A 26,198-nucleotide genomic window follows, 5' to 3' on the forward strand; every position below is an offset into this window, starting at 1 on the left:
CGTTATCGGAAAACAAGATTAAGAAAATATTTCGTTGATATTCGCGGCGTAGACGGCGAACACTCGAGCGTATAATTTCGCATCATTGTCGAGGAATTATTATGTCACGTGCATACGATGCACACGAGGCTCGCTTTACGAATATAAGCTCGTGTATCGCGCACCGCAGCGTAAACACCGAGTGTTAATATTTATGAATCAGTTTAATTCAAACGTTGCATACGTATCTGAAACGGCCACGCGTGTGAAACTCGCGATCTGTTTCGATTGGCTCGTCGAAGTATCGTTCGAATAAATCATGCCACGAGATCGCAATAACCGTTTAACCAATATGATTATAAACCTTAGAAATTGCCAATTGATATATCGTCAATTATCTTTTGTTGTAACAATACAAACTATTTCGCGTAAAATCTTTCGTTATTAACAATCTTATCGAATATTTTATGTATTTACGTATCGTAATATACCAACCGTGGATAGATTCAATTTTCCGCATACTTTTCTGCATTCTTTATTCTACTTTAATAAAGCTTCAAAAGACCCGCTGCATTCATATACCCTTTTCTTCTTTTTATTTATATCTATAAAACATCTCGACGAATGTTTAACAGGAACAAACTGGAGCATTCCTGGTATATTCGTAGGAATCTTTTTTCAGAGATCTCTCTTCAAGTTTGTCACTTTTGAGATTTTTTTCTTTTTTTTTTTCTTATATTAAGATATCCACCCTCGTTCAAGAATTCAATTTTGCCTGGGATGAAATATATAGGGCGTCTGATTTATACTATTGAATACAATGTGATATTGTACCTCTTGAGATGTTTGCATTTATAAAGAAAGGATATTAAGTCGACGTCAAAAGATCGAAACGTAAAATCTCATCGTCGCTGTTTCTTATTTTTCTTAAATCAACTCTATTTCGTTCGATTATCCAATTCCAAAAAATTCAATCGCGAAATAATTAATTAATTCGTTTCTCTTAAACACTCGTTGCTTTTCGAGAAAAATTCGAACGATAAAAACGTATCCGATGTCGAATAGGGGATGCCGGGGTGGATGCATCATCTCTCGTTGTTTTTCATCATAAGCAGTCCTGGCAATATATGGGGACAATAAAACGCGAGGGAGGGGGACGGAATAAGACAAATCCCCTCCTTTCCTCTCCTTGCAAACCTTGCTATGGATATGAATATATATAGCCGCGTATCTATGCGTGCATTTACCAAAGTGAAATGAGAAATGTGCGACGCATTACTCGTCGAGCGAATATAAAATTCTTTATAGCTTCTTGTCTTGGTCGTCAACGTTGAATCCGCCCTAACAGTAAGCATTTATATTAATTCTTCATCTGCCCTGAAGTAAAGATAACATTATCGATTATATATATTTTCCACGATCGAAACAGGTATATTTTAAGAATAAATAATTATTGTTTCTTGGAATATTTTTTGATTTTACGGTGGATTAAATGTTTTCGTTCGTTCTTTCGTTTCTTTTACAGAAATGGAAGATATATCCTCGTTTATCGATAGATGGATTAACATTTCTCTTCCAGTGGATTTTCTTGTTAGTGTTTGTTTGGTTTATAAATCTCCGAGTTATCGTGGAAGGTGTGTGTTTTCGTGATACGTTGTTTGAAATTACGAAAACATGTCCGTGAAGTTATATACCTTGTTACCTTCATTGTGAAAGTAAACAGATAATATTTCCACGAGTCGTGGAACAATATCAAATCTATATTCTCGAAATTTTCAGTACCATCGTGATGATTCGCGTGGATACCAACTTCGACTCTCCGTAAACTTATTATATTTTCGCTAAAACGGTGAGTTTTATTTCAACTTTACAAAAATTCTAGGGAAAAAGGTCGAAAGAATTATCCATATTCTTTTCGAAATCCCATATTTTTCAACTCTTTAAAAATTACCCCCTATATCCCTGAAACAAAATTTCCTTTCTTTTCCTGCGTTCTCCAAGATCGATAATAAAAAAAAAAAAAATAATCAAAGAGTCATCAAGATCAAACAAATTTCGTCGAATTTCGCCATCCATCCACTTAAATTCCACTCGTTGCCGGCTCTGTTCGAATATCGTGGCACGTGGAGCGCGTGCACACGCTCTTCGAATTTCTGGAAATGGTTGGAAGGGGATACCGCGGGAAACAATACGGAAAAACACGTTGCAAGAGGAGGAAGGGGCGGATTTGAACGAAAAATCCGTGCGCCGTCCTTTCCAAGCCACTTTGCGATGAAAAGGTCCGTGCTCTATTATCTTGGAGCGCGGCTCGGGGGATGCCGTGTGCATACATGGCGTATTTCCACTTTGTTTCGCGTAACTGATGGCGGGCTTGCGCCGCGACCCCTTCATCCGCCCACGATTTCTTACTCGCGCCCCCCTTTCAGATTCGCAACCACCGCGTGCTGTGCATCGGCACATGTTGCTTCGTTTTCGAGAATGGATGGATGGAACGTTAAATAAAACGTAAAACGTCGATTCTGCTCTGATTTGAAAATGGAGGAACGATGGATACGAACGGTTCGTCGAACTTTTTTTTTTTTAGAATAAAAATTGTTTTGTCTTTCCTCTTCTTCTTTTTCTTCTTTTTTTTTTTTTTGTTCATTTTAATCGATTATGTATATATCTGATAAAAAAGTGATAATATTCAGTAATTATTCTTCGGATAATTATTCGTTTCTCTTCGATTTTCTGATCAGTTTCTTTCGTTCTATTTGTTCGTTACAATAGATTTACTTCGATCAGCTTCTTTTCTTTTTCTCTGGTTATAATAATATTTTCAGAGATCAATCATTTCGTTTTCGTTGATAAACGTGAAAGAATAATTTCATCGATAATTGTGTAAAGGTTTTTATAACGAGTTTACATAGCACTGTCTTTGCTAATTTCTCGAGGAGCGTTCATTAATTTCCCTGAATCTCGAGGAGGACACAACTTTTTGATCGAAGAGTGTCGAAGAGTGTCCCTCGATCGATCAGAAACTTGGTCGATCCTCCGCTGCCATCTCATCCGTCCTTGCTACACTTCATCCACGAAGTCTCGAAAAAAGAAAAAAAAAATCGTTCCCAAGAACGATCCGTCACCCTAATAAATTCTTCCCTCCATCCCTCTCACCCTGGAAAATATTTCTATCGAAAGAGAAAAATCTTCTCGAAAGTAAAAACAATCTTCTTTTCTCTTGAACAGAAAAAAGAAACAAGTATTCATAATTTCAAGATCGCAAGTCACACACGAATTCGTCATTGCGAAGATATGAAGACAGGCGACGAAAGATTTGGATCACGATTCATCGGGATATCTGATAAGCAGAACAATACCGTCTACCAATTAGATCGGTATCTGGCGTGCAAGAAAACGGGAATGTTTGACGCGTGGCAACGATGAATGGCGGTAGGTGGCGGCGCCGGGTCATTGTTGACGGGCCGGACAACGAAAAGGGGCGCGGTTGGCCCGTTTGCCGCCCCTTTGTTCCATCACAGCGTGCCATGTCCAAGAAACTGAGCCGCGCGTGCAAACAGCGTGGTGGAAATTAGCACGATTGCGATGCGTGCAGCCGTCTAAGGGCTTCGCCTTTGTGCGGAATAGAGGGATTCCGTGACGCTTTGTGGTGGCTGTGCACTTTTCGCCAATTTTCTCGCATCCGGTTTCATATCGCGGATACATGGAACGATCGCGATCATTTCGCATAAATCGTTGGAATACGAGAAGAGAATATATTATTTCTTCAACGAATACGTGTATATCTTTTTACAGCGAGATCGATATTCTTTCGATATATCATGAGACGTAATAACGAATGTTTAAAATGATTCGAAAGTACACTTGAATTATAATATTGGATCATTTGAGCTCTCTCACCTTGGCAAAAACCGGAGCAAAACTCTTTGCCATCGGCTAATTAATTTCGTCGAAAGGCCGAAAAAGCAATGTCCACCGGGGGGAGGAAGAGGGGAGGGGGAGACAAAAGAATCGTTTGAACGACAAGCTGGGCGAACAAACACCGAGCCCCAGTTCCGCCAATAACAGACAGCGATTCTGTGGGAAGGAGTGGCGCAGGTATTGTGCCGCGCATAAATTTGAAAACGATTTTGAATACGAGATTCGTTGGTTTTGGGAGAGAGAGAGAGGTTCGTAATGAACATGGGTAAACGTGTTCCATGAATCATCGAGAGAAAACAGGCGTTCTCGATGCGAGGAAGGGGAGGAAATTTTTTTCCCTCGTTCTCTTCAACCGGATCCTGGCCTTGACACGCATACATATATACACATACACATCCTTCTCGCGCAGCGCGAAAAGTGGAAGAGGTGGAAAAAGTGGGTGGTGCATATTTTAAAAAAAAGGACAGAAGGGGAGGGGGCATGCTACTTTCCCAGTGTAATCCGCGCTCCTCGCTTCGTTTCTCGGCTTTTCCCTCTTTGGCACGCCACGCGATAAAGCCATTTTTCCCTTGGCAAACCGACGCTTTCTGCCTTCTACTTTCAGGTCAAACAGCTCGAAGCGAAATAATAGCGGCACGGGGTTAATTAGGGTGAGAGCTGAACGATTGGACGTTTAGTGGCCCCCTTTTTCTCTCTTTCAGGACGTTTGCGAGGGAAGTTTTAATACGCGAAGAGTATTTAAATTTTTCTTTTTCTCTTGCGCTATTATTTTAAAATATTTTCTTTCTTTCGTGGAACAATTCGTGAGATAATTTTTCAGATTTTGATTTTTGTAATTTTCTTCTTTTGCGTGGAACGGGATGGAGAATGGTTGATCGAGAGTTCTTTATTTCTTCGATTTCAAGTTTACAAAACATAATACAGGCGGATAAGTCTGTTTATACACGGTCGGTTTTTCGTACAATTAGTCCGGTAAATGGAGTTTCCATGGAGTTCAATTTAATTATACGGAGAGGGAGAAATGTAGAATTAATTTGGAAAACTGAATCTGTTTAATGAAATGGGCGACCTCGAAAGATATCGCGTTTGTATAAATGAAATTAAACGCACGCGTAACGTGCATTAATGAAACGGCCGATCGAAAATAATAATTAATCTTCTGTATCAATTAAATCGAGCTCATTATTTCGTTTTCACTTCTTTACCATTATCAATCGTCAAAACCCAAACTTCAGTGCTCCATATTCAACAATTTTCCGAAATATCTACCAATTATAATTATATAAGATCTTCTCCCCTTTGTGTTAATTCCCATATATTCCAATATTGTTTTCTTTTTCAATCTTCAATAACTGAATTCTAAATGGACATTTAACACTCTCCTCCAATTATTTATCACCATTTTCCTTGAGAACGCGTAAAGTCAATCGATTAATCACCAACAAACTCTCTCTCTCTCTCAAAGTGTTAAACCCAATCATCCTTGAATGCAGCAACCCTCATAATCCCCACCAAGCAGGGGAGGGCAAATATTTGATATTATCCGAGGAAAATCGTACATCCTCGTCTCGACCGCTCCATTTACTTGCTTATACTACAAGATATATACGTTTTGCATTTAATTCGACACGGCAGAGAGAGGTTATATGGGTGGGCCATCGGTGTTCTTATATCTCGATTATCGCCACTGTCATCATCGTTATCCACCGTTGCGCGGTCGTGCGCGCCATTACGGTCGGCCCAATTTTCCTAAGAGCCCTTCGCCCTCGAATTCCACGCAACGACAGCAACCGTACGTGTGTTCCTCGAAGAGCGTGCATCGACACAACGCGAGGTATCGACGATGGCCGACCGTGATAATAGATAAGGAGGGAAACGCGTTTTCCTGTTAAACGGTTTAACGATTAGGGTAATTAGGCGCGCGTTTCTCGAGTTTCGTGGAAGATTTTCTAGTATTGTATTTGTAATTTAAATTTTGTGTGTATTTTATATTTTTTTACTAACTCTGCGTAGATTTATTGTATCGATAAATCTTTTAAACGTTTCATTGGACGAATAACCAAATAGAGATTTCAATATATATACGTGGACTCGCTTCATAGCTAGGATTTTTAAATAAGATTAATGAAATCTGGATTTATATATATGTTGTACGAATTTATACGAATCGTGTGAAAATTTTCTCTCGGTTGAAAGAATGTATGAATGAGGTTGTTTACGATCGGGACGTATCGTGATGAAAATTCAAGTATCGCGATGTTTCTTGGATACGAGGAGGAGGGGAGAATATTCGACGTTATTTAAAATAACGTTGGCTGATTTTATCCTCAAAGTTCATTTTATGTCGTTGGTATTCAACGCGACTCCTCGACTCCTGGTATTACACGGTCGCGAATCCGCTTCACACCGCCCCTTTAATTTGGAACACGGTTTTCCCCTCCTCCACCAGATTCCACGACGTGTGGCAAATATATTCTTTCGTTCGTGCGATTCGATTTCTATTTCTTTCCTATTCGCGATAAAAATTGTGAAAAGAGGGTGAAAATTCCGAAACTGCCCGCTTTCGATGCCCGGATACGGTTCACTTGAAATCGATGAAATATTTTCCTCGTGCAAATATTAACCATTCTTCGTCGTGATATAGTTGTATCCGTAAAAAAAAAAGGGAGCGGTGGGGAGGGGAATAGCGAAAATTGCAAAAGCGTATCGAAACGAATTTCTATTTTTCGAAAACTGTTACGACGAAATATTTGTTTTCGTTTCGACGCTTGTGATAAATGCCCCCCGATGAAGAAATATCGCGCGATATTTTATTATAATAATCATTTTTTTTTACTTCAGTCAACTTCAATTTTTACGATCTTGTTTTGAAACAGTCGAAGATTAATAATAAAGACTCGATAGATAGTTCCTTGACAAAAATTCATTTCTATTAAATATCTCGTTGCAATTTTACGATACATTTGAAATCTTCGAAATTTGAAAAATTCCAAATATATCAAATTTAAGAATTTTTAGAACAAATTCTTTCTATCCCAGTGATAATTTGTCAAATTAATTTAGTTCTGTAGAAAAATAAAAAGATCGGACGAAAATCGCATGCATCGATCAGCGAGATCGCGAGCTTTTTGCGTAGCAAAAAAATTCGAAAAAATTCATCGCGATTCTCGAAAGAAGGAGGGGGATGAAACGGCGCGTGACAGTATTCTCGATCTCCCCTCGATCTGCTTTTTTACTCGCGAATTCTTCATGGCAAGAGTTAATGCATTTCAATTAATCACCATGAAGAATTCTCTGTCTTCCTTCCATCTCGATTCTTTACTATCCTCCTCTCATTCTCGCTCGCCTCTTTATTATTATTATTATTATTATTTCACGATGCTTCTGTGCTCCATTTTCTCCCTTTATTCTTTGTTACTTTCTTTTCTTTCTTTTAGGAATAGAGAAAGAAAGAGAGAATAGTATTTTTATCTTGGAACACCTGGAACCTGGGATAGGCTTTTCGGTTAATTTATCGATAATGCGCCATGACGGTTGGATCGGAAATTTTCGATCGATAATGCGCATACCTAATATCTATATATATATCTATATACGTATAAATCCCCTAAACGTCATCGAAAATCCAGCCCGAAACGACTCCCAAATCCCCCACCAATCATCCCCAATTAATCCTCACCGACTCATCAACCCATTAACACTTCCACCCACCCACTCCCACCCATCCAATTCTCTCATCGAGCGCGCACAACAGCCCATTAATCACGCGCAAACGAGAGAGCGCGACAGACGTCCCTCCTCCCTCCGTTTCTCTCCCGATATTCCTCCCCACTCGACTCCTATTCCTCCTTATTTATTTATCACCCGCCCCTCCAAGAGAAGACGCCGAGCCGAGAAGACGAAGAGAAGAATCGTGGTGGCGTCGTGGCGATAAATAAAAATAAAGCTCGGGTGAGGCACGCGTCTCGTCGACGGCGCGTCCAACGCGGTAACGAATGGGAAGAAACGAATGGGTCTCGAGTGAAAGGGGATCGTCGCCCGTGAAGCGAGCGAGCGAGAGAGAGAGAGAGATGGAGGAGGAAGCGAGACGGATAAATGGACGAATAAAAGGTTGACGGGTCCGCCACTTTCCGCCCTATAAGAGGGCTGAACGCTGTCCTTAAAAATGTTCCTCTCCTCAAGGAAGACGAGAACAAGGTGGATGGCTTGTGAGGGAGGGCTCTGCCGCATTTATCCCCTGTGTCACCGTTCCCCGCGCATCCACACACTCCTTAATGTCACGCGGCCTCGATGCACGAGTAATGGCTGTGCGCCGCGGGTCTCGCGTCGCGACGTCGCGACGCCGCCTCGAAAAGAAGGAGGAGGAGGAGGAGATGCTTCTCGCTATTTGGAACGGCGAGGATGTTACGTGTTCGAGGATGATTTTTTTTTTATTATGGTTCGATTAACGATCGATTCGAGGGGAAAGTTTTTCACGGTGATGGCGGTGAAGGCTCCTTCTTTCTCGCGGAAACGGCGCCCGACTTTGGAGATTAATCATCCGCGGGATTAATCCGGAGCGAGGGGGAGGGGTGTGAATAGGAAAAAGGATGGAGAGAGAGAGAGAGAGTTGGAGATAGTTCGTGGGATTGAGTTAGAGGTTTTCGTAGTTTATGACGATGATTAGTAAAGTTTCTAGTGGTTGCTAGTTTTTTTTTTAAAAGGAGTGTATGTGTTTTTCGGATGATTTTGTGGATTGTTCGCGGATTGGAGTGGGAAAAGATGCGCTTTTTTTAACGAAGGAGAGTAACGGGATTCGTTGAATATAATTGAAATACTTTTTTATGAGAATGGAAAATCGGATTGGAAGAATTTTTTAAAGCTCTAAGCTTCTCTTTAAGAGAATTAAATATAAAAAAAAAACCAAAATTAAAATTTTTAAAGCAATGAATGAATTTGATATTGATATAAAAAGACACGTTGCAGATTCTCAACTTTTCATTCCCAATTTTATATCGATCTATTCGTCGACCTATCTCGTCATTTATCGAATCGTTTGGAGAATCAATGCAGTTGACTGTAAAAGAAGAAGAAGAAGAAGAAGAGAAAAAAAAAGAAGAAAAAGAAATAAAGCCCTGCCAACCTTGAGCCAACGGTGATAAAGGGTGAACTTTTTTAAAACTCTCTTTGTCCTCCATAACGAAAGCGCATCCGTAAAGAGGGGGCCGCCGAGGCTGTCGTCTGAATTTCACCAGTATTTGCATGCTAAACGATCAAAATTCGTCTAGTTCCCTTATTCTATCGGCAGAGAATCTGCTGCGTTGCATATTCAGCGGCGTTATTTCGAACGCGACAAAATTACTCGATATTCGTCCTGGGCGCAACTTCTCTTTGAACTTCGACTCGCGAAACAGACAGCCTGTGTGTGAAAAAAAAAAAGGAAAAATAAAAAAAAAAAAGAGGAGGAGGATCGAACCAAGGGAAAGGAACTTTGTACACTGTATATATTATTTATTCATTTATTTATTCGCGGTGAATGGAAATGGGAGGAGGGAGGAGGGAAGGGGATGCTATAGCAGATTCCACGATGCAACGAGGTCGTGAAATCGGCTGTTGTTTCTGTACCACACTCTGCGCCCCTGTTTTTATCGCTGAAATTTCATTTTATAGACGACCGTTCATGCACCGCTTTTCTCCCTGGCATTAGAATTCCTTTCACGAGTCGTACGAACGATTTTCGAGTTTTCGCGATATTTTCGCCGTTGCTGGAATCTTTATTCCTCCTTCTATATTTATGTATTATTCTACATCTGTGCTAATTTTTCATCCATCATTGGAATCTTCTTCCAATACCCCCGTGATCGATAAAAATTAGTAAAATTTATATCTTCCCTCTCCCTCTTTTCTCTTTACATTCCTCATCGATTTTTCTAATTCACTGTATTTATTATTATTATTACACACTTTCTATGTTTCTTTTAACCAATAATGGGAAAAGAATCAACGATTCACTTGTAATCCCTTCCTGTCGCGCCCCTCACATTCACCCCTTGCATAACTGACACGGAGCGTCGATGGATGATTTGGAGCTAAGCGGGGCCTCGTAATTCCAGGGCGCATAAATCTTGGCGTGGAAGGGGCAATAACAAATTGATGTTGGTCGTAAAGAGAAACCGTGGTTATTCCGCCGACTTAACGATTCGACGTGGCGCGTTCACTCGTAAAAAGGGGGATGACACGCGCGCGTATGTGTGTGTATGTGTGTATGCCGCGGCGGCCACGATACGAATAATCGATAGGGCGTGATCGGCCCTGAAGAAATTCACTTTGGAAAGGAATGGTTATTTCGATCCTTGGACTGGATTGGATGAATCCAGATCGAACGAAGGAGCGCTAATCGTGGAATAAATCGTAAATTTATCATTGGGACGGATTTCTTAATTGAATTACATCGATATGAATATTAATATTTTATTCTCATACCATTGAGCTCCAATTTGATTAACATCGACTTTAAAAGAACAATGTTTCTCAGCTTCTCCGCTATTCAAGCGGCCATTTTTATTCTTCCCGATGATTCTTATTTTATCTCCTCTTATTTCTTATTGGAAAAAGAAGAATTGAACAATGATCATTTTACCATTTACATTATTGGATAATCAGTCTCTTTTTTTACTCGATTTTATAATATCGTAGAAGAAGAATTTAAAGAAAGTTGAAATGTAATGTGAAAAAATATAAATTCGTAATCCTGATTGCTTGTTGATGCATCGATAAAATTGCTACAATATATTATTCTATCCACACACAATATTTCGATAAATTCGAACGATGAAAAATGTATATATACATATATGTTTGTAACAAGAGATTGCTCTCTTTCTGTGCAGGCGATGCTGCGCCCGTACGTCACCTGTCTTTGAAGAGCCTCCTTCCAGACACGAACGGTTACATGACTTACGAGGGCAGCACGACTCACCCCGGTTGTTGGGAGACGGCTGTATGGCTGATCCTCAACAAACCTATTTACGTAACAGCGCGAGAGGTGAGTGTTGATCCTCTTTACTCTTCCTTCCATCCGCCTCAATTTGTATTCCTCCCTCGACCCTCTTTTTTTTTTTTTTTTTTATTGCCCCTCGTGCGTCGATCGGTCAATTAGTCAAGCTTCTTCGCCACCCACCCCCCGTGTGAATGTTACGCGACGACCCTAATCCCTTTCTCGAGCAATGCATCGGGAAAGAATTTACGTTGCGTTACCAATTGTCGTTGCTCTAAATGGATCGAGGATTGTATGTATGTGTGTGGATATATTGGGCGTTGAAAAATAAATAAATAAAGGAGATGCTAGGAGATAAATTTTTAGAAAATTTAAATAACGTTGGAATTATATATTTGGAAATATATATCTTTGGCAATTGGCGCTTTGCAAATATTGATTCGTTCACGCGTGACGTTGTTTAGTTTGCTGTTCATCGTGTAAAAACTGGGACGGGAAAAGGTTGATAAATTTCTTTCTTTTTTTATATTTTTTTGTTTATTAACTATTTGTAAAATTGCATAATAGAGAGAGGGGGACATATGATTTTATGAGCGCTTCAAAAAAAAAAGAATTTCTTTCTTTTTTTAAGAGAATTATTAAGCATTAATTCAGTAAATGCATACGCTTGTTACACAACACATGCGCATATTAATTTGCTAAGTAAATGTATTCACAAGCGATGAAATTTAAACCTTATCTCTGAAAGCATACGTTTTTCCCTTAATTTATTAAAAGTAGTACGAGAACCCATCAAATCCATCATTTAAATAGATGCTTTTATTATACAAATTATCCTAACCCAGTGCTGTATTATTTCTCACATTTTTTTTTACCAAACGAACTCATCCTTTTATCCCTCGTTACAAACAAGCCTTATTATTATCGCCTGATTTTTATCACACAATCTCTGAACATTACATTTCCTCGCAAGAGAATGATACAAAATCCTTTTCCCAAAAAAAATCTCTCATCGTGTCCTAATCGCCATCCACGCGAATTCGTTGAGGAAGAAATTTCTTCCCTTCGCCCCGTTTAATTATTTACCCTCCCCCGGGTAGAAGAAGAGAGTAGGTAGAGGTTACTTATTTTCGCGGAAGAAAGTCGGAGGGAGGGGCGGAAGTCCGCGCTAAATTTTATCATGGAATTTACGCGCGTAAATCCTTGGCCCACCGTTATTAATCCTGCTCCACCGTTGCAAAATTAATCGCGGGACAATAAATAATTTAATAAGGTGTCAGGCGCACCAACACCGATAGCCTAAGTACATTACTTTCGAGATTCGATCCCTTCTCCCCCCCCCCCCCCCCGTTATTCTTGCGCTTCCAACCTCCTCTCCTTCCCTCTCCAGGCCGCGCCATTACTTAACAAGCTCTGCTTTATGGTTAAATATTGAACTAGGGAACGGCATCGTTACATCGTAATCCTAATCCCATTTCCAGCTTTACGCACTAAGGAAACTAATGCAGGGGCCTCCGACCACCCCGAAGGCGCCCCTGGGAAACAATTCGAGGCCGTTACAGGATCTTCATTACAGGACTATACGGACGAACATCGATTTTCGCAAGGTGAATTCACTTCTTCTTCTTATTCTTCTTCCCGCGTGATTATTTTTCATCGGTTAAACGCGATCTGCCGAAGTGAAAAGGGAGAAGTGTTGATTGATAGATCGATTGATAGATCTTTAAGATCGCCTGCTCGGAAATTAAATCGTGAAGGGATGTTTTTTTTTTTCTTTTTTTATCGTCGAGATATATACATAGTATAGTTTATAAAATTAAATGTAAGAATAGGATACGTTCGAAAAATTGTTTAGAAATGAATATATAAGTATAGAGTGATATAAGTAGAGAGATATAGAGATATAGTGATATAGAGATATAAGTGAGGAGGGTTAAGATTATTCAGAGAAAATTGTAAAGTAGGCTTCTTTTTTTTAAATATATTTCGAAATTAATTTAATACGGGAAAAATTAATAACGAATGTGGAATTGGAACGAGTAGGATTTTAATTAATTTTTCGACAAGTTTTAAATAAAATTATTTTCCTTCTTTCTTTTTCTGTTGAACAGAGACCAGATGCGAAGTGTCCGTCGATGGCCCAGGACATGCACTATAGAGGTAACCCAGGAAATTATCCAGGCTCGAGCAGCCCCCGAACTTGTTACATTTAGCGAAGGGATCGCCTCGATGAGAATCTGAAAAGATGACTTTTTCTTTCCAGCGAACACGTGGCAGGACGATGGCTCCCTCTCGCACAACGTCGTCTGAATCGGCCTCCAAACGCGAAACCGCAGAGACATTTCCGGCTTTCAACGCGACAGGTTCACGCGGATATTTTCCTAAAAAACCGTTGTGCATAAGCTTGAAGCATGGTCACGAGAAAAACTTCAGGGGAACGCTCGATTCGTCCAATTGCAGATATTCAATTCCATCGATCCTTTCCATCGATCGTCGCCGAGGGACGACGAAGATTGGAGGGATAATAGGATTAAGAAAATTCTAATTAATTAACACGTGTCCCGAATTTCGAGTTCTCAGAGATGTTCTGTTTGATTTCGAGAATAGAGATAAATCGATAGTGAAATTTTGTGAGAAATTCGTCAGGGGAGAAAAAAATTTTCATCGATCCTCTTCGTTCCAGGGACAAAGTTTCGAGGATAATTCCAATGAATATTAGCGAAAGAACGCTGTCGCTGTCACGTACAACTTGTTCAAATTAACGCAAAATTTTACATTCTCAAACAGTTATATTTTACCAGTTTTTAATTCCAAATAGCCCCTTTTTTTTTCGCAACATCCTCCAAAAAGAAAAGAAATTACACGAAAATTTCAACTGTACGAGACACGATGTGATGAAATAACGAAAATGCGATAATTGCAATAAGAAACGAACGATCGATCGAAGGTGTACGCGTTTCGAGGAGGCGGCGATTTGCCTCGTTTCCCCGTTGCAGCTGCATCCCCGTTCCTCGCGAAAGGGGGTGGAAGATTCACGAGCTAGCAGGGACGGGTTCCAGAGGCGGCTCGTTTCTCGAGCTATCGCGACCGGACCGATTCTGACGGGGATGATAAGTGTGTTTGAGCGCAGCTGGAATTTGTATTTGTCGCCTGAACACCATCCGGAAATCGTTCTCGTCGTTCTTTCGGGGGATGAAGAGGGGGGGCGCCTCGAAATCGAGGCGGGCGTGCAATGGAAATATTTCCTTGGATGCTCGCCTCGACCGACGTCCAACGCCTCTAATTGATCGTGTTCTCCTCGTCCACGATTTAATCCGATTCAACGTGTATTTTTCTGCAAACGGATTCTTTCTATCCGGTGGTCAGATTCGAAAGTAAGGAGACCTCGTTCGAAATGGTGATTCTTTCTTTTTTTTCTTTTTTTTAATTAATTTTTTTATAAATAAAATGTAACAGATATCTGCACGAATTGTTTTCAGTGATCGTTGGCTGTGGATTACGCGAAATCTAATAAATGTTAAACGAAAATGGATTTCAAGAGTAAGGCAAGTTTCTTTCATTTTTTGTTTGTTGGTAATAATTTTTACGAATAATCTGATCGACGAATGAAATTTTCAATGTTTCTTCTGCTTAACTTAATAATAAATTCGTGGTTCAATTTTTCTATCGTCGTATCTCACGAGACTTAAGTTAATTATATTTCGAATATATTTTTGTATCGCTATCATCGATTCGATTCTTTATATTTCGAATCAATACGAATTTCAATCACAGAGAAATCAGTCTCGCTTACTTTTAGATCGGACACGTGGATTACGATTCGAATGGAAAACTTGAAATTCTTCTGCAAAATTCGAGGTATTACCATACCAGGGGGAAAAGTTTGAGAAAAGTTTCTACAAGTAGTAAAACGATAGAAGATTTGCCATGATTGTATATATATATAACGTGAACGTGATCGCTTTGCGAATCTACTAATCCGAACTCTTCTCATAGTTTTATCGCAGAAAAATCGCAGAATTATTTTTTAGCGAGATAAATCGAAAAATCATTGATGTGCGGTAGGTTTATTCAACACTACGAATAATAATAATAATAATAATGATTAAAGAAAAAGAAGAAGAAAAAGAAAAAAAAAGAAACACTCGCCACATAATTCTATATTTAGAAAATAATTCGACGAAAATTTCGACGAAAAGAAAAGGAAATAAAAGAATAATTTTGTTCGACCGTTTACAAAGTGTATGTAAAGTATAATAGTTAAAAACTTCGCCAAAGAGTGACCACGTATATCGTCCTTCCCGCGATATTTTTTTATTTAACAATCAAAGAACAATCGTGTGCCTGTCGCTATTAGCAGAGAGAGAGAGAGAGAGAGAGAGAGAGAGAGAGAGAGAAAGAGAGCGAGAAAGAGAGAATGCTCGTTCCGCTTCTGAATAAAAAAAAAAAGAGAGGAAGAAAAAATAAATAAATAATAATTCATCGATTAAGTAGGATACGAATGTGAAATTTTGTCGACTTACTTGACAGGTTTTTGTCAATTATTTTGTAGCCAATATACGTAAACGAGAGAGAGAGAGAGAGAGAGAGACGAGAGATGAACGAACGACGATTAGAAAACGTGTCAATGTAAGGAAATTTTTGAAAAACGAGAAAGAAAAAAAATTTCCTCGAGCGGAACGAGCGATTCGAAGAAGAATAATTGGATGTTTTAGGGGGATGAGAGTGAGAAAGGGTGAGAAGTTAGAGTGAAAAAAAAAATGAAAAAAAAATGAAAAAAAAAAGAAAAGTGAGAGAAATAGAGTCGCGTGCTAGACCAACAACCGCAAGCGCGAGGAAAAAAATAAGTGAATAAATAAATAAATTGGATTGTTCGTAGCTTTAGCCGAATGGACGAATGATCCATCGCTTTTGTATATAAAAAAAAAAAAAATAAAAATACAGGATACTAAGAGGAAAACGTAAGAAAAGGAACTAACTAATTAAATAGGCGTAAGCAGATTTAAGAGGATACTTTAGAGGGGGAAATGGAGAAAACTGTGTATAGAAACTAACATTGTATCATACGAAAGTGAAAAGTGTTTAAACGATTGTGGTTAATGACTAATGATAATAATAAACGCAACGTTATATTGTACATTGTGTATTTCCTGTGGATCTTTTTCTTTTTAATTTTTCTTTAACCTCTCTCCTATACTTTCAAGATCAAAGTTTCAAAGTCTCTTCAAAATTGAATTGAATATTGTTATATTATATACATAGTTACCAACTTTTTTTTATTTTTTTACATTATTTTTATCGATAATGCGACAAGGAAAAGTGAAAAAAGAATTTCACATCGAGGTTTAAATCAAATTTCTTTTATCTCTATATTTAAAAAAAGAATTTCAAATACATTGTTTTTTATTCACAGAGAGATAAAGAGCATTTTTGTTTGGAAAAATTTCAATACGAACTATTACAAGTAAGAGGACGATCAATCAGAAAATTTCTCGACATAAACGAATACCAAAATATTTCCCTTTCCACGATCTTTCTCCAAATGTATGTGTACATATACGTTATGTATACACTCCAAAATTTCAGTCTAAATCGAAACTTCTAACGGATCGCATCGACGCGACACGGCTGTTCGTGATACATTTCCCACGAATATTTCGCAAATATGCAAAATTTACAAATTTGACGAAGAATTATTATTGCAAAATTCATTCTCGGATACATTTTATATATCGAAACAAATTTTCCAATGCAAAATCGAGCCGTTGTGTGTGCAATTATTCGAAGGATGGAGCGGAAGTTTCTTTGGAAAGCGGAAGACGAGGCCCCTCGCGACAATCTTGCGATCGAAAAATCCCGCTACATTGACAAATTGGCCGAACGGTGGAAATTGGGTCGAACGATGGGCAAAGTTGGTGGCTGCGTCTCATCCTTCATTAATTATCTCCCTTGTCGCGGCAACAACTTTTCGACGACGATGCTCCGCAGGGACCATCCGGAACCGAGGTAAGTGAATTTCGTTTTACGAATTTCCAAGTTGAAATTTTCGTGCCCATTGCACCCCCGTCCTCCCATGTTTTCAGACGATCGATCATGAATAACGGATAATTCGTGGCCGTTTTTCGGCTTCCTCTGTCAATGCGTTCAGAAAAAACCGTGCGCTTTTATTAACACGTATAAATTGATACTTTACCGTTCGATCGAGTCGATAAAAGTATTTAAAAAAATTTAGACAAATGATGTGAAATAAATCTGACGAATATAAATATCGCGATAATACACGTGTCAATAGTTCGATTATTTCTCCTCTTTGATATTCGAGGAAATAATTTCAAAAAATACGATCCGTAATTATCGACGATTCTCCAATATAATTATTTTTATTTTAGGAAAATTATTGGAATAAAGTGACACAATTATCGCAAAATAAATCACAAATATTAGAAGGGAAGGAGCATCGACAAGCGAATGATCGTCAAAACCCGGCCCCATCGCGATAATATCCTTTGTAAATCAGTAGTCGACGTTCCTCGAGAAACGTTGCACAGACAGTTGTGACAAACGAAACATCCAAATATTCAATTTGCACCGACGTGGTCCTCTGGGTCTCTCCGGTCCGTAGGAGAATAGCTCTTGTCACGCAGACCAGACAGACTTATCGGAACGTGGACGACGTCTGACGGGGACTATTGACGTGTTCGAGATCGTGGAAGCCTCGATTACGATTCGATCAACCTCTTTTATCTCCGCCCTGTCAATTAACCGCTTCCGGCCCCGGCTAATTGTCCCCGGACGGTGAACCGAGCTTCCACGAGGAGGAGGAGATGCTCTCGCGACGCTTTGCTTCGTTTTAAACCAGGATGAAAAAGTAAAAATTCGGGTAAATAGTTTATACTCGTTGAATCGAGTTCACCTCGCGTGTTTGTTGCCAACATTCGATATCGATTTTGTCGATTAGAATTCTTCTCTCAGAATTTTATTATCCCCTTGGAAAGATAATATTATCGACGAAATTTAGAGAATTCTAAAGAATAAAACGTTCGTGTCAATATTCACTATACCATAATCGCGTTACTACGTAAAATCTGTTCACAATTTTTTATCGCGTATAATTCGATCGATAGAATTCCATCGAGCCCCGTTCAAAAATCCTCCTATTTTTCCAATCCTCGTCGATTCTCTTTCGCCTGGCCGAATCATATTCGTGGAAACCTCGAAATCTCCTCTTCGAAACTCTTTTTGTTTCATCTTCTTACGAGCCCCCGTTCTCGAGATACGCCCGTTCGAAGATAGGCTTAATTTTCAATGCCTTTCCATCTTTCCTTGTCCCGCTCGCGCGGCTCGCCCCTCGATTCTCTCGCTCGTCGCACTGACCTACCCCACTGCCCACTGACGCGCTGAGTCAGCCTTTTTTTCCTCCCCTCCCTCCTTCCCTCTTTTCACTATCGCTACTACGCGACGTGCGTATTTCCGCGAAGAAGAAGTGGGTCATGCCGCTTCCGGGGATTTCGTCCGCCATTCAACTTTCCGCGCGCTTCGAGCCGATGCATCTCGAGAACGAATCGAGATATCGGTGTGAAAAAAAATGCCTTTTCTTTGGCAAACGTTACTGTTGGATCGTTAAGTTTTAAGTTGGGTTGGAAGAAAATGATTTAGCGATAATTTGATTGAATTTTACGAGATATTTGTTGTATAAGAAATTTAGGTAAATAGCAATCTAAAGAAATTTTATTATTTCTCTGAAAGCGTTGAAAAGGAGTCGAGTCGGTTGTTTTTTCTTTATTAATCAACTATAGCTATTTGTTTATTCCTTCGTGTGTATTTTTGAACACCACTTATTTCCTTTTTTTAATCGCACAATGGTCTTTTCTTCCTCCCCTACGTTTTTCAACGAGTATTTTCGAATCAATTACGCATAATGCATTTTGCCATTTTGCAACACGTTGGATATATATATCGTGCCTCGTTTATAAAAATATTCCTTGTTTTTTCCCCTCGCGCGCATTTAGAAATTGCTTGAATTTCCTTTTCGACGGATTCGTACAATTGCATAATAACAATTTAATCTCGCTTGTTTTCTCTCTCTCGAACGATTCTTTCTTTCTAATTCTCAGCGACAAAAAAAAAGGAACGAATAAAATATGGAAACGCGATGAAGAAGCGTTTCAACTCCAAAGAAGTCGATCCATCGATACATGCGAGCATCACTCGAAACTCGGAGCGAAGGAGGGAGGGGAGGGAAAATGAGCAACCGTGTCTCTCTCGTCGGTAATTACGTTGACCCGGGTCGACACAAGGGAAGAGTTACGAAGAGGGGGCGCGAGAAGGGTCGAGAGGGTGTGCTGAGTGGCAAAGTCGCGAACGAGGTAAGAGGATGAACGAGATATGCTTACGAAGCTTGAAGCTCCTCTTCGAAGAACAGAGAAAAAGAGAAAGAGGGAGGGAGAGAGAAAGGAGGAAGAGGCGATCTTCTCACCCGTGGGAGGATCGGATGAAGGGTGAAAAACGGGGCGGAAAAGTGGAGGTGGAGAAGCGTGGGGGAGGATGGAGTGGCCCTTCGCACTCTTTTATGGAAATTAAGGATGTGATTTCGGTTCCCGCGAGAACAAGTCTCATACTCTCGCTCTACTCCGTTTTCCTCTTCCCTGGCCCCCCTTGAGGCGCGCACCTCTCTTCCTGCCCGCCATTTTTTACACGCCACTCTCGCCGTCGATGCGGCAAATTGTAAATTGATTTCGCCACTCCATTTCGCCACTCGGGATCGTCGTCCTCGTCATCGCTCGATTTTTACATGTTTCGAGGAAGCAAGAGAGTGGAATCGCTTCGCGAAAAATATAAATCAATCGAAAGAGAAGATTTCTTTTTTTCATGATCGTGAATCGTCTCTGGAAAAATTCCTCGACTCGACCAATCGAAAATTAAAATTTCAAATCTCCCTTCAGGGATCAAATCCAATCTCTTGAAACCATCCCTCTCACATTCGAGCGATAAACAACGTCGAAAACCGCGCGAATCAGCCGAACGTGTCCTTTAACAAGATTTCGCCACGAGAGGACCAACCGATCATCCAACCTTTCTCCCTCCCTCTCCCTTCAGTCGATATTCGATTAACGTAATAGGACCTAATCCGCGATGATCAACGAGGTCCGCGGTTAATCGGGGATGGGGGAGGGGGTTTTTTGCCCGAGGAATTGGATTCCATACCTTTCCTTAAAGAGAGGAGGGAATCGCATCCCAGATACGATCTCCTCCCAGAACGACGCGATTTGTGCCCTCCTCCTCGTCCTCTGTGTGCGAGGCTTCCTGCATTACTGTGTACGTGTGAAATGAGGTAATAAAAATATTACGAGGGCCTCTAATCTTTCTCCGTATAATGGTGTCCATAATTCCTCGCCGCGTTGTCGGGTCATGATCGCGACGGATCCCTTCTCCTAACCTCTCCTTCGTCCATCTTTTTCGCGCCCCCCTTTCGACTTCCGTTGGACGTAAAACGTGGCGATAGGGGATGCGTTGGATTGGATTATATGTATATGTCTTTCACATCCGTAATTTTTAATATTTTTTCTAACGAAAATTTGGAAGAGGGGGGATGGAAAATTGTGCTTCTTCTTGATGGAAATTCGAGAGGAATTTTATTCGAATTTAGGAATATTATCTAGTATTTGGATGTATTGGATTCGAGGGGAATTTTATTCGGATTTTTATTTTTTATGGATGTGAGAATATTATCTAGTATTTGGATATATTGTTTGTAGCCGTGAAATAAAAGGAATGGAGTGTAGTTTTTTGGGGAGAGGGGAAACGATGAGGTTTTTTAGTTTGTGAAATCTTTTTTTTTCCAGGTGATAAATTCGTTTTGGAAGATCTCGCGTATTGGGAAGAAGATTGAGGATATGTATATTGGGTGCATAACGATGAAAATTGAAAGGGGATGTAGTTTAATGAATATATTAATAGATTGTGGAAAGAAATTTTATCAAATTGAAAAGTTGAGGATAAAAGAAAAAAGAAGGAGAGAAGCTCGTGATTGTGTTGTAATATAAATTTTGAGGGGAAGGGCGCAAACGACGTTTGGTCAAGCTGATATAGAAATTCGATCCTCCTCAATAAAAATACCATATATCCGTGCAAAATTTCCGTGAAAAATAGGGAACAATAGCGTGGAATTTGTTGGTGACAATTTTCTGTCCAGTAGACCCGAGAACCGTCATACCTACAAAGGCACAGCCTTGCACGCACACCGATCAAAAAAGCACGACATCCACCATTTACGCTCTGCACACCATCAATAGGAAACAAATGCAGTTAATAAAAAGCCGAGTGTACAGATACCAAACAGAGATTCCAAAAAGATTTTCGAACAAAAAGTCGTGACAGCTCGCGTATCGCGTAACATAGAGCATATATAGGTATTTGTCAATTTTTGTTAAATTATTTTTCCTTTTTTGTTTGTTCCTTTTTTTTTTTTTAAAAAACATAAAAATGGGATGAAAATGATCATTTTGTGTCACGACACGTGACAATTTGAGGCTTGACCCGATTGATAATTTTCGATATTCGAGATTATTAAATCCGGAAGGAAAGGAATAAATAAATCTACTCGTTTCAAAAATTTGTTCGATCGCAACGAAATTCCAATTACCAAATCCACGATGAGACGGAGCTACTTAAAATCCAACAATGCGATAATCGACGGGCAAGGGAACGGAGAAAGAATATCGCCGACCACGAACAGAGAGGAAAACACTGTTGTGAAAACACTATGTGCAGCTATCCTATTTTCGTTCATCAGCTTTCAATCCTGTTAAAAGCTGTACCGAAGAGAGGAAAGTCGGTTTCGAAGCGCGCCAGTTCCAGTCCTGAAAGAGAGCCAAAGAGAACAAAGACGTTGCCTCTTTTTTCCCCTCTCTCTTTTTTCCCTTTTTCACCCTCCCCCCTCCCTTCTCTCTCTCTCTCTGTCCAAGCCTTATTGATACCGCGGCATAATACACGGGGACGTGATTTAGATCCGTTAGATTCGAAAGGATGGCACGACGCACACCCCGTGTACATCGGGATACTAAATCGTTTCTATTCGACAACGAGGAATCGGCTTACCCGCCACAATGGCCGCCTGGAAAACGATTTTCCACCGTCCCCTTGAAAAGGGCCGAAACCACCACCATAACAGACTTACCACGTTCGAACAATTCGACCCACGTGAAAAGCTTTATACACCACCATCACCTTTTCAACGCGGGGGAGGGGGGCGCGCGCGGGACAACCGGAGGACTTCCGGTTCCCTTCAAAGGACCCCGAATCGATTAATTAATCGCCATCGATTCTGCTGCCGATGTCCGCCGATGAAAGAGTTTCGTAGTTTTTCGATTTGTGAACGAGATTACGCGTGGAAAAATTACGTTTTTAAAGCAATTACGATTTTTGGATTTTTCTTTTTTTAGAGACTTGTGAATGATCTCGATGAAAACGATATTAATTGTATCATTGTATCTTTTCTTCGATTTAAATATTCGGTCGAAATATGGATAGATTCTATAAATTGTTTGATCTCGAAAAAGATTATTATTGTTATTTATCAATGTATGGATATCTTTTTGAAATATTAATAATAACAATGATACAACAATTTATTCAGATTTTCGCCAAAGCAGCATAATCTAAATCCAGTAATACGATGGGAAGCAATCGTACTGAGATTGCTTATATAGTCGGAAACTATAATAGAGAAATTCCCATGAACCAATGTTGCTGGACTTCAGACGAAATTACCACGGTTCGAGAAAATGACGACAGCAACAGATATTGATTAAATAATTTGTCGAAAGAGATCGATGGATTTTGGACGACACGACGAAAGAAATGGTGAATGAATATTCCATGGAATTCACGTGCCACGTTAATGCACTTGCCCGGGGAGAGTTTCATGAAAGTTAATAGAAGTTTAACGGAGAACTATTGGAGGAGGGAGGGGGAGAAGGAGAGGGGTTCTGGGCTCGCGACCAACAGTTGTTTTCGTAATAAAAGTGTCGTAAACATGAGGAAGCACTATACTTTTTCATCAACCGTAATAAAGTGGGCAAGCCTGTTGTAACGAAACTTTACAATGCTCTTCAGCGCCGTGACGTATACGTCTTCGACCATTGTCTTGAAACTTTAAATACTCACGTGCCTCGATCAAAAATGGATCTCTGTCAAAAACTTTATCGCTCTTTACCATACATCTTACCCTTTGTCACGTTGAAATATTACATTTATACATTTTGTGGGAAAGAAATGTTTGTGTAACGTTAAGAAATATACGTGGAATGTAAAAAGTATAATTACAATATATTGGAAGAATAAAGGAATATATATAAGCTGCTTGATCGTAAAAATTATTTATTTCTCAGAGAAAAATCTTACGATCTTAAGAATCGTACAAATTTAAATTATTTCTTCTTTCTATCATATCCGTGATTCTTATGTTAAGTAAAAAAATATTTTATTTGGATACAACGAATGGAAAATTTTATAATGCTTCGTTTTTCTTTTTTTAAAAGAAGGAAAGGAATATTTAATTCCTTTATAAATACATTTCCGTGTATCGAAAATCAATTGAAAATCTGTAATAAATTTGGATGAAAATTTTTTTCCCAACAACTCGAAAGATTAAAAATTTAATTCTAAAAATCTTTCTCACTAAGAAAAATCTTTGAACACTTATGAAACTTTCTAACGAAACATCTAGTGGGGGACGCACGTTTAAACACACTTTGGTTCGCGGGATAAAAATGCAGGAGCGCGGGGTGATCGAACGATCAATTATTTAAGCTATTCCCATTAACGTTGTCCCTATCGATGTATATCTTTAATCCATTTTCGTTCGTGCATCAATTAACCCGTCCATCTCTATCCGCGATGGACGTCGGCCCAATTAAATAAATTGCCAGAAGCTCTCGGCCTCCGCTCTCCACCCTCCTCCTCCCCTCCCATAACGAAATGGAAAAATGCCGGGTGCCAATTTCGAAATAATACGCGGCACGGCGTGTCGTATCGATCGAGAATCGAAATGATCGAGAAAGTGTACTCTTTTTTTTTTTTGAAACGTGCGTCGAGATGAATTTCGAAAAAAAAAAAGAACGGAGAGGAAAAATAAATAAATAGATAAATAAATAAATAAACGGGAGAGCAAAAGAAGACGATGATCAAAGAAATATATCACGAATGAAAAGTTGAAAGATCTATCGATCCTTTCGTAAGTTTTTACCAAATGAAAAGTGAAAGTTTTCGAAAAAAAGAAAAAAAGGAAGCTACGATTGATTAAATCTGAATTTTGAAATTAGAAAAAGTATTCCTTTTGTTCGAAAGAGAAAAAAAATGGAGGGATACGAATTGATTATAAACTTGATGACAAGCTTGAAAAATCGAAGAGAGAGGAAAATAAGAAATGGAATGTATATGCATAGAAATATGTGTACTTTCGATTACGAGGATTAGACTTTCTTCTAGAATTAATGAAATAGAATTATATACGAATGCATGGAATATTCCCGCGATAAAATCCGTCGATCGATACGAATCATAGAGATATGAATTTATGTATATATACACGCGCGCGTGTATATTTTATCGATGGGAGAGAATTCAAAGAAGTTGTCGCACCTCTCCTGTGTTTATATTTTTCATAACATTTAGAACGACTCTCTCTATTCCTTTATTTAGATCCGATATGCATAACGACGAGTTTAATATTTATTGGAACGGTATTCAAGGAAATTGTGGCAAATGTGAGGCGCAATTTGAATCGCGTTAAAAGAAAAAGAAAGAAGGTGAATAAAACATCATTGATACGATATTTTCCGATACGATAAAGGATCCTCCTTCCTCCCTCCCCCCTTTTTTACACGGATCAAAAAGAAGCTTTATATTTTATACCTCGTTTTAATAACGTAATAACGAACCGAGATAAATCCGAGTTTTTATCGGCATAAAATATTCCGTCATTGTCACGAGTCGAAATGAAAATTTCAATCTATCAGAATGGTATATATCCGGAGGAATTGATTAATTCTTTTTGACAGAAATTATTATTTCTAATTGTACGATCTTTCGTTCGCGAATCGGGATCGCGAATATTTAATAATTTTAATCCCGACGTGAAATTACGTACGTACGAATATATAAAATGGTAAAATTTGCCAAGTATCGGGACGAATTTATGGTTTAAATTTTTCTTCCGCGGGAGAATCGAGAAATTGAATTCGAAAATCGACTCGATTCGATCGAATTCTCCGCGAGGGAGGGGGTTTAAAAGGGAGTATTAAACGGTTTAACGATTATGATTAAATAATTAATTTTCAGCTTGGCATTAATCCGCCAAACAAATGAATTTCAGGCATGTACAAATATGTACATGCCTCCCACTCCTCCCCAGTATTGTTGTTCCGTGCCGCTATTATTCCAGTTATTTTAATTACTTTCTCTGTTTGTTAATACGATTTTGTTACAACGCTTCCATATTTATTCAATCTTTCTCTCTCTCTCTCTCTCGTTTGTTTGTGTATACATACATATATATTATATAATATAATACATATGTTAAAAGTTAATTAAAGTCTAGGTATTATTATCGATTATCGATACATTATAATTATGTTTCACTCTTTTTAAAGCTCTTCTTTGAATAATTTATTTTACATAATATTCGCGATACAAAAAGTAAATTGAATAAGTTTGTATTCCGGATTTTCAAATGTTTTCTTGAACATAATGAGAAGAAGGAATGGTATTAAAAAATCAGTCGCGAAATTTCTATCTTGGTAAGAGAAAAATATCAAAGAATGGAATGTTTTTTGTTCGATTTCTATCCTTTTCACAAAATTCTCCAATTCTTCTTTGGGAAAAGTAATCGATGGACAGAGAAACTGGATTAAATTTTATCTTTGATCATTTTATCGTCATTTTCAAACACGATAATAGACGAACGAGAGAAAGAGGGGGAGCAACAACATCTTATAAGGCGAGGGGGGATTATAAAACGGTCATAAGAGGGCCGTTCCGATGGCGGTTCCACCGAAAATACTTGGAAGTTGCGCGAGAACAGAAGTTCCATCCCGAGTGAAGGGGATGTGGAAAATGCAGGACGAGAGAGAGTTAAAAAAAAATATCAGCGTGGAAAAGGAAGAAGAGGAAAAGGAGGAAGAAGTAGTAGTAGTAGTGGTAGTAGCAGCAGAAGAAGAAGAAGAAGAAGAAGCTTAGGAGGAAAGTTTTCAATTCACTTCGCCACTTGCGATCGACAAAGGACGTCCTCTTTTCCGCCTCCTCTCTCCCTTCCCTTTTTCTTATC

General features: G+C 39.1%; 1 protein-coding gene across 3 annotated transcripts in view; it reads left to right on the forward strand.

Moving 5' to 3' along the window:
• The window catches only part of LOC100577879 (carbonic anhydrase-related protein 10), a 180,353-nt gene extending 164,343 nt beyond the window's left edge, over positions 1–16,010 (forward strand). Inside the window, exons 7-11 of one of the 3 annotated variants that reach the window (XR_003305590.1) lie at positions 10,767–10,921; positions 12,355–12,480; positions 12,985–13,033; positions 13,119–14,270; positions 14,353–16,010. Coding sequence is in view for 2 of the 3 variants with exons in the window: in XM_006566261.3 (XP_006566324.1) it covers positions 10,767–10,921; positions 12,355–12,480; positions 12,985–13,033; positions 13,119–13,183 (395 nt within the window). In the remaining variant the exon portion in view is untranslated. Of the gene's footprint in view, positions 1–10,766; positions 10,922–12,354; positions 12,481–12,984; positions 13,034–13,118 lie in introns of all 3 variants that reach the window. The other 2 variants (XM_006566261.3, XM_026443656.1) reach the window with 2 other exon arrangements.
• Positions 16,011–26,198: the final 10,188 nt, after the last annotated feature.

Source organism: Apis mellifera, linkage group LG11, assembly GCF_003254395.2.
Source record: "Apis mellifera strain DH4 linkage group LG11, Amel_HAv3.1, whole genome shotgun sequence".
NCBI classification, from domain to species: domain Eukaryota; kingdom Metazoa; phylum Arthropoda; class Insecta; order Hymenoptera; family Apidae; genus Apis; species Apis mellifera.